The sequence below is a fragment of the Oratosquilla oratoria genome, chromosome 37 (genome assembly GCF_046742065.1).
Source record: "Oratosquilla oratoria isolate Oo_2021 chromosome 37, ASM4674206v1, whole genome shotgun sequence".
Classification (NCBI taxonomy): Eukaryota; Metazoa; Arthropoda; class Malacostraca; order Stomatopoda; family Squillidae; genus Oratosquilla; species Oratosquilla oratoria.
In genome coordinates, this window is record NC_134813.1 from 28,140,312 (window position 1) to 28,155,052 (window position 14,741).

At 40.6% G+C, this 14,741-nt stretch overlaps 1 protein-coding gene across 1 annotated transcript in view; it reads right to left on the minus strand.

The window, feature by feature from the left end:
- Positions 1 to 4,988: 4,988 nt before the first annotated feature.
- The window catches only part of LOC143019588 (vitellogenin-like), a 10,509-nt gene continuing 756 nt past the window's right edge, over positions 4,989 to 14,741 (minus strand). Inside the window, exons 3-15 of the mRNA XM_076175365.1 lie at positions 13,599 to 14,699; positions 13,342 to 13,492; positions 10,193 to 11,956; positions 9,831 to 10,088; positions 9,562 to 9,734; positions 8,791 to 9,386; positions 8,262 to 8,646; positions 8,041 to 8,162; positions 7,473 to 7,935; positions 6,776 to 7,309; positions 6,302 to 6,686; positions 5,831 to 6,195; positions 4,989 to 5,735 (exon numbers count right to left, since the gene is read on the minus strand). Coding sequence (XP_076031480.1) covers positions 4,989 to 5,735; positions 5,831 to 6,195; positions 6,302 to 6,686; positions 6,776 to 7,309; positions 7,473 to 7,935; positions 8,041 to 8,162; positions 8,262 to 8,646; positions 8,791 to 9,386; positions 9,562 to 9,734; positions 9,831 to 10,088; positions 10,193 to 11,956; positions 13,342 to 13,492; positions 13,599 to 14,699 — 7,044 coding nt within the window. The remainder of the gene's footprint in view (positions 5,736 to 5,830; positions 6,196 to 6,301; positions 6,687 to 6,775; positions 7,310 to 7,472; positions 7,936 to 8,040; positions 8,163 to 8,261; positions 8,647 to 8,790; positions 9,387 to 9,561; positions 9,735 to 9,830; positions 10,089 to 10,192; positions 11,957 to 13,341; positions 13,493 to 13,598; positions 14,700 to 14,741) is intronic.

A 14,741-nucleotide genomic window follows, 5' to 3' on the forward strand; every position in this document is an offset into this window, starting at 1 on the left:
ATTATCCAGTTCCGACCAATATAGAAAAAGTTAAAAAAAAAAAAATGAATTGACAGGATATTATAGGAAATTTATCCAAGGATATGCAGATATAGCTCATCCATTAAGTTCTTTGTTGAGGAAAGATTCAAAGTTCATGTTGGGACCTGCACAACAGCAAGCTTTTGACAAATTGAAAGATAAACTTACTAGTGCCCCAGTTCTCATAATTCCTGATTATGACAAGTTCATTCTTTGTACTGATGAGCCTGACATAGGGTTAGGAGGCATACTGATGCAAGAGAGAAATGGAACTTTGAAACCAATAGCTTACACGTTTAGACTTTGTAATAGTGTTGAGAGAAACTATTCTATAACAGAAAGAGAAACCTTAGCAGTGATATATTCATAAGAAAGTTTTAGAGATATGATAGTAGGATATCCATGCAGAACTTAATTAAGCATAAGAATTTTAGGGGCAGACTAGCCAGGTGGTTTGCCATACTTCAGTGTTATGAGGTTAGGTTTGAATATATTGAGGGTAGAAAGAATGTTGCAGCAGAGGCACACTCTAGAAATATTAGCCAGCCAACGACAAGGTTGATCAGTTATGTCTGTAGTATAGATGAGCTAGTACTCTTAGATGAAGAAATTATAATAATGGAACAAAGAAAAGATAAGACTTGGGGAACAGACTTGGGGAACATTAGCCCAATATTTGATGAAGCCAAGAGGTAATCCTCTAAAACTACCAAAAAGGTATAAGATAGAGGAATTAGATTTGACTAATGGGCTTTCGTATAGAAAAACAGTTGTAAGAAATGTAAGTGGGAATGATATTTCTAGGGGGTCAGTGAATCAGTTGGTAATACCACAAACTCTTGTACAAGAGGTATTGAGGTTACTTATTGATAGTGATTGTAGTTCACATCCAGGAAAGGATAGAATTTATAGACAAGCACAACTTAGATGTTTTTGGCCAGATATGAAGAAAGATATATATGATCATAGGGAAAATTGTTTGATATATGCTAAGGTGACAGGCAATACACTATGTTTATGTTATGCTCCTATGTTATCATCTCCCTTCCCGCAGAAACCTTGTGAAAGAGTTCACATAGATACATTGGAGTTACCTATGTCTGAAAGGGATACAAATATGTATTTGTTGCTATTGATTATCTTTCAAGATTTTGTATTTTACAACCCATTCCAAATAAGAAAGCTGAAACAATTGCTTCAGTAATCTATTATCAGATAATCTGTAATTTCACTACACCTAAGATCTTAGTGTCAGATAACAGAACTGAATTTAACAACAAAATCTTGGAAGAATTATGTAGGTTATTTAAGATTCACAAAGTCAATATATTAGTGAATCATCCTCAGAGCAATGGAGTTGTAGAGAGATTAAATAAGAAAATTATTACATGTCTTAGAGGTATGACAAGCTCAAGTAGTATTACTTGGGGTATTTGGATTCTTTGTGTTAAATGTACCCTAAACAACCAAATTAACAGCTACAGGAGAAACACCCCCATTTTATTACTTTGGGAGAAGACAAAATTCTCCCATATGAAATCTTGATTACACAGCAAAAACGTGTGTATAATATAGAAGGTTACATCTTAAATAGGATACATACATTTCAAATTATACATCAAAGAGTTAGGGAACACATGCAAGAGTATATACAAGGGATGAAAAAGCAACAACGCAAAATAGCACATAAAATAGTATTACAAACAGGATATTTAGTTATGGTCAAATTACTTACGACCCATAACAAACTTTCACTTTCAGGTCCATATAGGATAATTGATTTTGCAGGTGAAAATAAATACACGATCTTACACTTAGAAACTAGGGAAGTGTCAGTTAGATATGCAGAGGAAATCAAGAAGCCTAGGGTAGAATTTGATGATGATAAATGTAACACTGAGGAAAAAGATACACATTGTATTAGCTTTGTAAATGAAACATTGAGTCCAGAGGAGTATAGTGAGTATGTTTATAGTATCATGTGTGAATTAAGTATTAATTAAAAAAAAATAATGGTAGTATTAATTGTTGATATGTATGGTGCATATCTGAGATGGAAGACCTGAACTACTGGAACTTTTTGTGTGTCAGACAGATGTGCTACCTGGAGCCTTAGTCAGTCATGAAGACTTGGAACCTTGCCAAAATATAAGTACAGTGCCAATAAGTATTGAACTATATATATATATATATATATATATATATATATATACTGTATATATATATAGATATATATATATATATATATATATATATGTATATATATATATACATACATTGTGAAGCATTGAAAATTCTATTGCAACTTCACTAGTATATGTCCTAGACAAAAAGTGAAATAAGTGTTTGTGAAACAAATGCGAAATTACGCAGACATTCTATTATTACTAACATCTTTAATGCTGTGCATATAACTGTTGTAACATACCTCGCAGATACACAACTCACCATCTTTGGAAAGGTGAAATCATCCTCAATTGAGATCTAACACAAACAACTATTCTAATTATGTCTGATTTTAATTGTTGCTGTTCTTCATCAAATTTCACAATCAGAAGGAGGAAGATATTGAATACTATTTGACAGTTTTTCCTAATTTTGTTATTGGTAAATTGTGAAACCTTAAGACTTTGGTAATAATGAGTTTTGCAAATCAGTTATTGCATCCATTTACTATAATTATTTTGTTTTTTGTCTTTTTTATGCTACTGACATTTGTGTGTTTTGGAAAGTTTACTTATTTCTTTGTTATCTGTGGCATATGTTTTGTGAAAACATCCATTGAAGGATAATACTTTTAACATTTTTAGCCAGATCATGAAGAAATAGTTTTAATTGTTAGCTTCTTGTAAAGGATATTTTTCAAGTGTGCAGTTCCAGCGATCCCTGTAAGAGGGTAGTAGAAAACGGTTGGTCGGGACGACCAAGGGTAGCTGCCGAACCCTGTAAGAGGCTCATAGATAAGGCTCGTAAATAAAGGTAGACAAGTAAGGTAGATAGAGGGGTAGGTGGCGAGAATTTCATTTTTATGAGTTGGGTGTTTGATAAACAACAGTCGTAGGCGAAGGAATTGCACAATCTCGCTTCTAGTCTAAATGTTTACAATTAGTCATCGGAGACCCGATTTCATTGCTGTATCATGCTGATATAACAGTATGTAAACTAAGTCAGTGGTGCATTGACTTCGAGAAGGCTTGAGTAAGCTATACTGTTCATGGGGTTTGTAACATCCTTTCTGATTGGAGAAAGGGTGGAGGAGGAGAAAATTTAATTGGTTCATGGAAGTAAAGTCACGCTCTTAGGGGAGGTACTTAGATGTAAAATTAATTTACATAGCCAAATGTATTACTAATCGGGAAGAAACGACAGAAAAATTAAGTTCAGTTTAATTCCCCTCTCTTATACAGAGTAATAGAACTTGACTAAGTCGGATGACTGGAAGCAAAGGAGCTTTCTACAGAAGAATGTTGTGAATGACTATCATACATAAAAACAGTGGTGAAAAGAAAGTAGAAAGTGAGAGACGAAATACAAAAATATACACAAAAGGAAGGGGATCATAGAAGAGAACAGTAGACAGAATAAACATTGGTGGTGAGACAGACCAAAGGAATGTTCTTCGTGTCTCGTCCGTATTCTTTTCGGGTGCATGAGGGGTGGGGGATTGTTCATCATATAATGAAGTGATAGGGCTAAGCCAGTTTTGGCTGTCAGACCCTACTGTAAACATGCTGTATCTCAATACCTTTCCTCAGACCTAAGCGATGTGACGAGGACAGGGATGACCTTTAATCCATGAGTTAAGATGAAAAGTGTAACGAATAGGTTTGGATGGGTGTAAGGTAAGTGTATGCTTTGGCTCGACAGCTCTCTCTGTAAGGGGATAAGGAACATTTGGTATGTATGTGTGCATGTATGTATATATGTATGTATGCATGTATGTATGTATGTATGTATGTATGTATGTATGTATGTATGTATGTATGTATGTATGTATGTAAGTATGTATGTATGTATGTATTATGTATATATGTTACTTCTACAATATTCTCCAAGCAAAACATTAGTATCTAAAATTCACATGGAAAAATAGTCTGAAAACTGTTCTTTATTATGGGCTCAACCACTCCCTAAGAAAGCTATCTTTATTCCGATAGATGTAAAATAATACTATCTATATTCTATGTACTAAAAGGCTTTTTCCCATTACATGGGAGGTAGCCAGCCATGGCATACACGCAGCCAGGCAGAAATTAGCTTCAATTCATCTATGGTTGGAAATATATCCTTCCTCTCAGGTGATCAGCAAACCTATACTCCTCCCTGACGATAAAATATTTCTTGTCGTGTGGTTTACTTTTACCTGTAGTTGTCACTGTGGTTATCTTACATTTTGAACTTATTCATTCATTAAGGAATGTTAATTACTCTATATTTTCACTGCCTATTGTATTTTGTATATAGATGTAGGGATTAAGTTAAGAATAATTGATACTAAACTATATTGTGTTTGTTTAAGACTTTACTCCATTTGTAAGCTCCGCTCTTGCCCTAGACTCTAATTCACAGTCGGAGGACCATTCCAATTCTCATAAATTGTTGACTCCTCTCCTTACTTGAAATCTTTTAAGCATGTGATTTTTTCATCGAGTTTACGTATTCAGAAGAAAGGAAAATAAGATTACAAATTTATTGAGAATGTATGTTTAGGACGGAAGGAGAGATATCTATCGTCTCCCACGTCCTTGAAACTGTCCATGGAGTGTACCATTTTAGGTTATAAGAAAGCTAAGAGTATAAACAATGCATTTTATTTTTGTTCGTTTTTTCTGGTTGCTCGTATGCTCTATTTGAACAGCATTTGGTATTTCCAAATGTTACATGAGAAAATTTTTTCGCGAAAACATGAAATTTGATTTCATAATAATCGCGACTCGTGTCCAGAGTTCGTACAAGATATAGCGGGATTAGCACGAGTCCAATTGCCAGCTACTGAGGAAAGTGGCGGCGTCGGGTGCAAGTTCACCGTTGGGCATCATCATGTCGTCGCCTTCGAAGTTGTTCAAAGTGCCCATCAGACCCTCCAGGCGACCCATAAGCTCAACGCTGGCATAGAGTCGGAAGGTTGGTGAGGTTTTGGACACAGACAGGTAAAGGCTTCTGGCATTTACGATGACCTCAGCGGGGCGTTGGTAAACGGTAACATATGGGTAGATAGATTGTTCCTCTTCTGTTTGCTCTTGGTCGTCCAAGTAAGCCTTGTACTCACTGTCGATGACAACCTTGTGCAGCCTGTTACCGAGAGTGATTCCAAATTCATACTTATTATCTGGTAATGCTCTGACAGTGACATGGTCGTAACCGTCAGTAGCCAGGATGTACTGGCATGGAGTCACGGGCAGTTTGATCATTTTTCCATCGAAGGTGTAGAGACTCCCGTCTCCATAATAGATTGCAGGAGAAGATGTGAGGGCGTTAAAGAACTTGTACTGAATAGGGATCACGGTTTGCATGAGGCCTACAAAGCTCCTCCATACGGGAAGTCCAGAAGAGACGCTGACTCCGTAAGGCACAGTTGTTAAGGAATACACAGGGCGGTTAAGAGGAAGCACCAGGCGAAGTTTTCCTTGCTTGGCATTGTAGTTCAGTTGTAAGGTGTCTTCAAGAAGCTGGTACAGGAAATGAAGTACCTCCTCTGCTTGAGGGATATTTTCCTGTAAAGAGAATCAAAAGAAGAATGAGCCATAGCAAACTTACTTTCATGTCTAATCTTTTCGTGAGAGAATATACAGAGTAAAATAGCACTTACAAATCCAAAGCTGTGAAGGAACCAGTCGACAGTCTGACGGATGAATGGTCTCCTCATGATTTGCCGATATATGATATGGGCATCCTTCCTGACGTCCTCAACGATGTGTCTTGTGACGTATGTCAGAGCTTCCCATTGTTCAGGGAAGTTTTCTTTAAGCATGCCAATCATCTCAACTGGGTTTAATCTGTGTTCCATTGTAGTCCAGATATCGATGATTGCTTGATATTCCTGAGGATGTGTCTCCTGCAGCCTGAGAAGTATTCCCTCAATTTTCTCCCAGAAGCGAGTCTCCTTGAGGGCACGCACAATTTCCTCTGGAGTGAATTGGTTCATCTCGTACAATTCTCTCAAGCGAAGCAGAACTGGGGAAATAAAAATAACAGTGATTACAATGAAACTTCCTTAAATTAACTATGTTATCTGGGGTGTAGCAACGGATGGGAATTACCTAATGGAACTTAAACTTACCCGTCCTTATTTCCATCAGACATTCCATGATCTCGGATTCGTAAGCTTTTGTGATTTTCGACATGAGATCCACATATTCGCTGTAGATGATGACTACGGATTCATCAAGATAATGGTAAACTTCCCTAAACATAGATACAAGCGTTTGAACTTCGCTTATAGCAACTTGGAAGATGTGAACAAGGTCGGGGATCAGACCGTCAGTGCGAAGGTCTTCGTAGATATGTGCGAATTCGCTAAGGAAATACTGGAAGACCTTGTCCGCCTCAATGACGGGCAGTTCGGCACTCTGGCTTGCTGCATCAGCTTGCAACTGCTGGTAGGTGGATTCCCACCATCCTAGGAAAGTGTTTACCTGAGATCTGATGATTTCCAGGATTTCATTCTGTAATTAGATAGAAATATTAAGTGAAAAGGAATATTTCTTTGGTGGACTTTCAAATATTGAACTTCTATTTCACTCTAAATACGAACCATGTTTTCTTGGACTTCTTCTTGGTGATAGTGACCTTCCAAATCAAGAGTAACGGGGGAAGTGAGCTCGGCCCTAATTCCAGCGACATCGGCAAATCTCATCAGTGGGTTCTCCCATGGCTTTTCAACACGAATGTCAAGTTCAACCTTACCAGGGCTCTTCCAGCCAGCGTTCAAATGATATTTCTTGTTTTGTTCTTCGCCAACCTTGAAGGTTACAGCTTCCACGTGAGCAGGATAGCAGAAGTGACTCTTAGTTTCGTACTCCTGAGCCTGTAAACTCCAGTGGGTATTCAAATTAAAACCGTGGCAGTGAATCGTCTCCTCAGGTCGCAAGATGTTGGAGATTTCCATATCAATGGATGGTGTCCTCAACTTTGCCGAAAGAACAGCTTCCTCTGGCATGGTTCTTTGATATTTGAGAGCAATCATTTTCTCAGGAACCGAAGGATCGTACAGGTAGTGCAATTCGATGCCCTTTGTTGATTTGGTCCATGCGGTATCCAACATTATCCTCGGGTCATATAGGAGAGCCTGAATTAATTGGAAATACAGAACATTATTAAGAATTACATAAACACCCTTGAAGATAAAGAATGGAGTCAATCGTGGAATTGAATTTGTCATGAAAAATTGACCTATGTTGAAGGTTATTTCACAAGAAATCTACTTGTTGCATTTGCCTAAAAAAGCTTACCTTTGTTGACATAGCCACGTCCGTTCTGTAACTTCCTTCTGACTTCTTCGTGCCTTGAAGTGTCAGGACCACCATGTCTTCGTGGGACTGGAATATATCCAATTCCAGAGAGCCAACTACAGTTAGTGGTGAGAATCCATACTCTGCTGAAATCATGATGTCCTTAGATAGGGTAGGGTAGCTGATTTTACCTTCAATACGAGTTCCCTGAGTGCCTTTCACTTCCTGGCTAATCATATTACCGGAAACCTCGATTTTGTCTTCACTTTTATCCTTGTTGGTCCAAACCTCAACTGAAGGCTTTGACGAATCCAAACTGCTTACAGCCTCCAAAGTACGAGAAGGTGTCTCGACACGCACGTTCCACAAAAGAGGTTCTGGGTGATGAACCCTGATGTTGAAATAGGTTTCGTCGTTCTTGGTCATTTCAAGATGCATGGATCCGTCATCATTCTTCGCAGAACTGGCCTTGAAGGTACTGATGGCTTCGAAGGGCAGGACAGCCTCAATGGTGATCGTTCCAGACTTCACCCAGCTCTCTTCGTCAGACGTCCGTGTACCGTGTGACTCGATGCTTGTTTGCTTGTCTGCATGATTGAAGGCGATCTTAGCCTCGTAAGAGTTTTCCATGAGATTACCGAAGATATCAAGCAACATTGCCTCGGTCAATTTGTTCTGGGAGATCTCAGTCTGTCAATAGAAAATAAAGAAATAAATCGTTAACCATTGTTTAGACAAGAAGAAATAAACACATATCTCAGATAGTACGAGACACGAAATCCTTCTTACCTTGAATGACACTTCCCTTGCCTCTGGAGTCAGTTTATGATAGGCGTGGATCTTGGAAATGACTTCTTCAATTTGAGGAGATTTAAGAGTCACCATGGCATCTAATTTATAGTTGAGAGGTTCGGGTAAGTTTTCAAAAACATAATCCCATCTCCACTCGTAGTCATTTTCATCAGGAGTCTTAAAATAGATTAGACCATTCATAGAAGACTTTTCGTAAGCAAGGGTATTCTTGTTTAGGAAAGTTTGGAAAGTGAAAGTTCTCTGGGCAGGTGTGGTCCAGATCAAACTAACTTCGTTGTGACCCTCAAACATGCGAAGAGGTGAAGCTAGCTGAGCTTTCATGTTGTACTGGTGAGTTTCTCCCATCAAAATCAAATTACCACTGTAGGAAAAAATAAATTAAAAGGTGATTTCCCTGATAAAAAAAAAAGAATGTCTAATCAAAATTGCACTTGTGCTTGACCATAAATTCATTACTAGTATTTTTTGTTGTTGTTTTGTTTTGTTTTTGTTGTTTTTTACTTACTGCATGTTGAATAATCCATCCTCTGCGAGATCGTAGTTACTTTCAGTGCCGATCATTTTTGAAATATCACCTTCAGCGTCGAAGAAGACCTCAGCCTTGATAGTTTTTGTGGTAAAATCTCGATCGTAAACTCCCTTAATCCTGCGCTGGTACTCTTCTAGAGGGAAGAGAAGACTGTTAAAGTTGATGTGGAGTGCTTCCTTGGAAAGATGGAAATCTGCCTTGGTATCTGTAAGTTTGAGCAAGGCAAAGCTGGTCTTGATATCACTCTCTTCTTCAGAAATGATTGTTCTGTCGATCATGGAGTTGAGGAGAATACCGGTGGAGTCACTTAATTGAAGAAGTACTTTCTTCTTTTTGGGCGAAGTTTCCAGAGCAGTTGTCAGTCTGTGTGGTCCTTCGCTGAATCCTAAGATTTCAAGATCCATCTCTTGGAGCCATTTCTTCTTCTTAATCTTTAGTGCAACAGGACCTTTAGCTTCGTATGTCATTTCCTCATTGTACACAGCAGTGCCTGTGAGATCATACTTGGACTCTTCGACCTCGTCGATATGAACCACGATGTCCAGTCGCTCCATAAGCTTGGGTGCCTGCAACTGAAAGGAGAGGAGTATAAGCACAGTTATTAGTACTATGAGTAAGGATGTTTGCTTATCCACTGAATTCTAAAGGATTGACATAGTATGAGTAGCTAATATGCTCATCGACAAACCTTAAAAAGGCTAGATTATCTATTGGAAAACTATTAGTTTGAAAATGAAGAGGGCTTACCTCCAGTTTATTTTCGAAAGACATCTTCCCTTCCTCCTTTCGCGTGATTGACAGCAGTGCATGGGCGATCTTTTCCTCAGTCTTCCTGTTATCAAGTTCCCAAGAGGTTTCCAATAGCATGCCGTCATAATGCAGCTTGTTAAGGGACTTCAGGTCAATGTCTCCAACAATGGCTAAGGACAGATGTTACAAAATAAGTTGCCACAGTGTGTATCAATTAAAATATCAATTCCATTTCAAATGGATGTCCGTAGGCTTGGTAATCTTACCTGTTGTTTCCACATCAATGTTCAAGTTGGCGGGGAAGATGCCGTTCTTCTTAGCGAGGGACTCGATGTCAAAGTAAACATGCTCTCCCTTCATCAAGCTGAATTTAGCGGACCATTCTGCACTGTCTTCGGCCTCTGCTGTGGGTGCGATATGTTGGTGGAGTTTCCAATCGATAATTTCGACATGGACGTTCCACTTACGCAGCTTGTCGATAAGTGGGAAGTAAATGCGGGGCGTGGAATGGAAATCAAATCCGGCTGTAAAATGAACCACTTGTTTTAAGATTACCGCAAAAAAAAATTGTCATTTTACTACACCTATTAAACAGAAATTTTCTTAAATTATAAAAATGAATGCTTACCTTCAAAGTCCAATACGATGAAGTTCCTCAGAGCGTTATGAGATCTAACTACTACATCAATGCCGGTGTTACCCTCATGCATCTCAGAAAGGACAGAGGCCTCGAACATTTGAGACTCGGCAGGGAATTCCCAGCTTGGGCTGAAGTAAATGTTGAAGTCCAACTTCCTGTGAAGATCTTCTGTTTTCAGCATCATATCTGTTTTGAAACCATAGGCATATTCGCCGGACTCATGCATGATCTTATACTTCCAGAACATTTCCAGAGCCTTCTTGTCAGCATCGGTGGTAAGTGTAGTCTGAGTAGCATACTCCAAGAAAGAGGAGCTGATTGATGCGAAGAGAGTTTGGGTGTTTTCTTTCCTGTCGTAGGAGACCTTGGCAGCTGCGCCGCGAGGAGCACTGGATCCAGGAGTGTCAATGGTGAAGTCGATGACTTTGTTGTCGGGTTCATTGGTCAATAAGGCTGCCAGTCTATAGCCTTCCATGGAAGCCTCGGTTTTTTCTGCAGTCAGGCTGATCTCAATTGGGTGACCAAATGGTACAGAGGTGCTGCTGATGATGTTGGGCAAGTTGAGTTTATAACAGAAGCGAAGACCCAGGTGGCTATCAAAGAAGTCGGTGCACTCGTCCTTCTCTACCAAACGAGCGTCGACGATGCCTTCAGGGATGATTTTGTGTTCTGGGTTTTCGTTCAGTATTTCAATCTCTTCGTTGACCATATAAGTTTCGCTCTTGAATGAAATGAGATCCCATTTTTCTGGTATACTCCATTTGATATTCAATCCACCAGTTAAATCGATGTCAAGCTTTCCACCATTTGAAATGTGGAGATTGTTCTTAACCTTAACGCCATGCTTGAGTACAGATTTGAAGCCAACAAAACCGTCCAACTCAACAGATAGGCTAGGCATCAATTTCAAGGAAGCGTGTGGGTTCTCACCGGATAAGATTTGTCTGATGTCGACATCGGAATCCATATCAAGGCCAAGAACTGCAGCACCACACAGGTCAGCATGAAGTGGTATTCCTTGCATAGTGGGGATTGTATATTCCAAGGAGATGGGAAGAGTCCTGGCAGTATTTATGAGGTATTTGGACATAGATTCCATGTTGTGGTCCATGTAAGCGAAGAAATCACCAATGACTTGGTCAACGTCGATATTCTTAAGGTCAGATGTGAGAGAAGCGAAAGAGATCTCCTGCCCGAAAAGACGAAGAGCTAGATCAACCATAGGTTGTTTTTCCTGGTGGTTACGAGAACGCACTTTGGAGTCAACGAAGTCTTCGGCAACCTGGAATTCTACATTTCTCTTGGCTCTAAGTGAGCTGGCCAAATGCTCGACAACCTTGGATCCCTTATTTTGACCAAAGGCGGCGATGTCTGTGATCACCTTGTTCCAAGGAGTAGACATCAGATATCCTCTAGGACCAAAGACTTCTTCCAAAAGTGAGTTGAAGCCATCTAGCCTTACACCAACTTCGGCCAAGTTCATCATGTTTCCAAAGATATCGGTAGTTAAGTTGAAGTTGACAGATCGTGGAAGAGTAGACTTGCGGGAATAGATGAGATTGGAATCGACTTCAGCTCCCAAACCGATAGTGCGGAAGAAATGGGAGATTTCTGTATTTCTGGAGAACTTTCTGATGTCTTCACTGTAGTCAGCAGGAAGAACAATGTTGGAGAGGAGGTAACGGAGGTGCTCCTTGTGTGGTGAATCAGTCTCCTGAAGGTTAGTCAGATGAGTAAGTACCAAGCTGCGTACTGAAACGAAATATAGAATTGGTCTGTAATTTTATACAGAATGAATAAGGATGTGGCACAAATAAATTCACACGTATGCTTATACACATACGTACATTCTGTTAATATACACGCGCATATTATCATATAAGCAAACATACATGCATACATACATACATGTATACAAACATACATACACAAATACATGTGGGCACACGTATATCGATAAATTCATAAAGTATATCTCCATCCATACTCGGCAAGCAATTAAAAAGAGGCAAACCACTGTATTCACGGGTTCTACTGAGTAAAACTTTAAATCTAGTGGTTATGATTCTATCGGGACTGGCCACATTCTGGGAGTGGAGCAATACGCAGGGAGATGAAATCAAATATGAAGGAAGGGAAGACTGTATGACTACAGATGAATATAAAGGAAAGGTCAGTTGTATTAATCAATTCATCGCCCCAATTCTCTTTTGCAGAAAACCCGATGGGCCTAGGAAACCAAATTTGGTCACCGGCTCATCCTAAAGCTCACATAGTGAAAACATTTTGTGGATTTATCTCGACTGAATCTAGAAAAGTGTAAGATGAGGGTGTTGTATTTTCTGTGTGATGATGGCACCTAGGTTACTTGGTGTCTATTGCCAGATAAATTCTACACTGCCGAGTGATTAGCTGATCGTAGGCGTACTAGTGCAACCCTTGCATGTTTTGAGAGTGATTTCCCTTGTAGGTAGATATCTGGTGACTTTTTGATCAAGTTAAGGGCGTTCGTTTTGTGATCAGTGTACATATGCGTTTTGGATGGATGTGTTGTGGGGTACTGGAGATAGGTTGCTTTAAGTATCTGACAAGAATACAATTTAAGTTGTTTTCCTGTTCCATTCTATGGGTTGCCCCTATGTGATATGATATAAGAAAAATTGTGCATCGAAGACATATAATTCGACACTAATCTTGAGGGATAGAGCGAGGGCAAAATGCTGCATTAGAAGGATGAGATCTATCATCTTCCATTGGTTTGGGCTGAACCAAGGCAGCTCTCCATGATAAGGGAGAACTATGGGTCCCTGGGCAAAGGTGGAACAGTACAACAAATAGAGAGACATTTTCTATAAAAATTGACTCAGGTTACAGAAAAAACATGCATTCTTCTAGCCACACCTAGCATAAAGTTTTGAGAACCTATATGAAGCCTCGAGTGAAAGAGGCACTTTATCCTTTTCGTAAGATGGTGTGGGAAGCAAATACATTGACCAAAGTGAAGGCTACAGCGGCACGTACAAGGCTCTTGACATATACTTCTCATCCTCTTTATTTTCAATATGCATAGATGGAGAGGTGGGGTTACTGAATAAAGAAATTATTTTAGAAAGCTATAACGCGCATGTTGAACTTACTCTGGATATTTGTCTCCTCCCTTGCAAAGTCAATGATGCGCTTTACTTCCGCCATATCTTCGACACATCTAGCGCCATTCAGGTAAGCGGTTGCTCGGATTTCGGTCTCTTCCTTCATGTCATAGTAATGGTTTAACATCTCATGTGGATTCTGGAGTAAAGAAAAATGGAATAGTGAGAACGCACCCTCCTACTTTGTGTTCAGATTGAAAACAAAAACGGGTATAGTGTAAAGAGGCTATTGCACTGGGACTCACCCACAAGTTGCAGGGCACTTTCCTAAAGGCTTGGGCGGCCGCCACGCGAACGGAAGTTTCCACGCTGATGTCATGGTAGCACTGCTTGACTGTGGCAGCTACAGGTTCAGGGAAGTAGCCAACATTGCCAAGACCCTTGAGGAGGAGTTTGGCGTGCTCGCGCTCCTCAGGTGTGGCTCCGTGGCATGTCTCGGCTAGCTTACTGGTGGCCAGCATGATGATCTCATCGACGAGCCCTTCCTCTCTGTATCTAGGGTGTTGGCGGATGTAGGTACTGACCATGGAAGCAGCTGCCAAAAGGACGGTCTTGGGGGGATGGTCCATCGTGACTAGAGGGGCCAGTGACTTGATGGCGAGGGCATTGGGACGGGCCATCATGTGCAGGGCTGTGGCATAGAGGGCAGTTCTTCCTGGGGAGGCCACTCCTTGCGAAATCTCTTCCATCATGACGGGAACAGCTCCAGACTCACCGAGGAAGGCGATGGCGTCGAGGTACATCTGTTCGATCTTATGCCAGTTGGGGCAGTAGGCGCCAGCACGAATATTGTCGAGGATAGCCTTGACGTGAGAATCGGGAGCGTGGCGGAGCAGAGTCATTCCATGGTAGACAAGGGCGGCTGTCTCGGGCTCGACAGTGTTTTCGACCTTGGCGCAAATGTCTGTGAGGATCGCATCGAGTCTGGGCACAACAGTGTCCCTCTTCTTGGGAGTGGTGAAGTCAAACTTGAGCTCTTTCTTGACCAGGTGGTCGGACGAGAAGGTGAGGAGGGCAGGGTCCACCTCTACCTGGGACTCGAACTGAAGGGTGGCCTTTTGTACAGCCTTGATGTGCTTGTAGACGCCGTACATGGGTTTGAGGATGTTGGTGTCAGTACACTCGATGGAAGTGTAGAGACCACTCTGGACGTTTTGCTGGCAAGTCGAGCTGGATTCCTCGAGAGGAAGAGGCATGTTGAGCCAGGGTAGGTTGTTCATCGTTTCAGCCGGACGGTAGAAACGGTCCTCGCACCTCTTGTTGTCCTTCTCCTTGACCACTTGCACATCAGTTTCGGAGACGGGAGTCAGGGTGTAGCTGGTGGGGCACTTACCCTGGATGTCTCTCTGAGGAAAGAGAAATGAGATCGGTCAGAGCTACCATCTGGT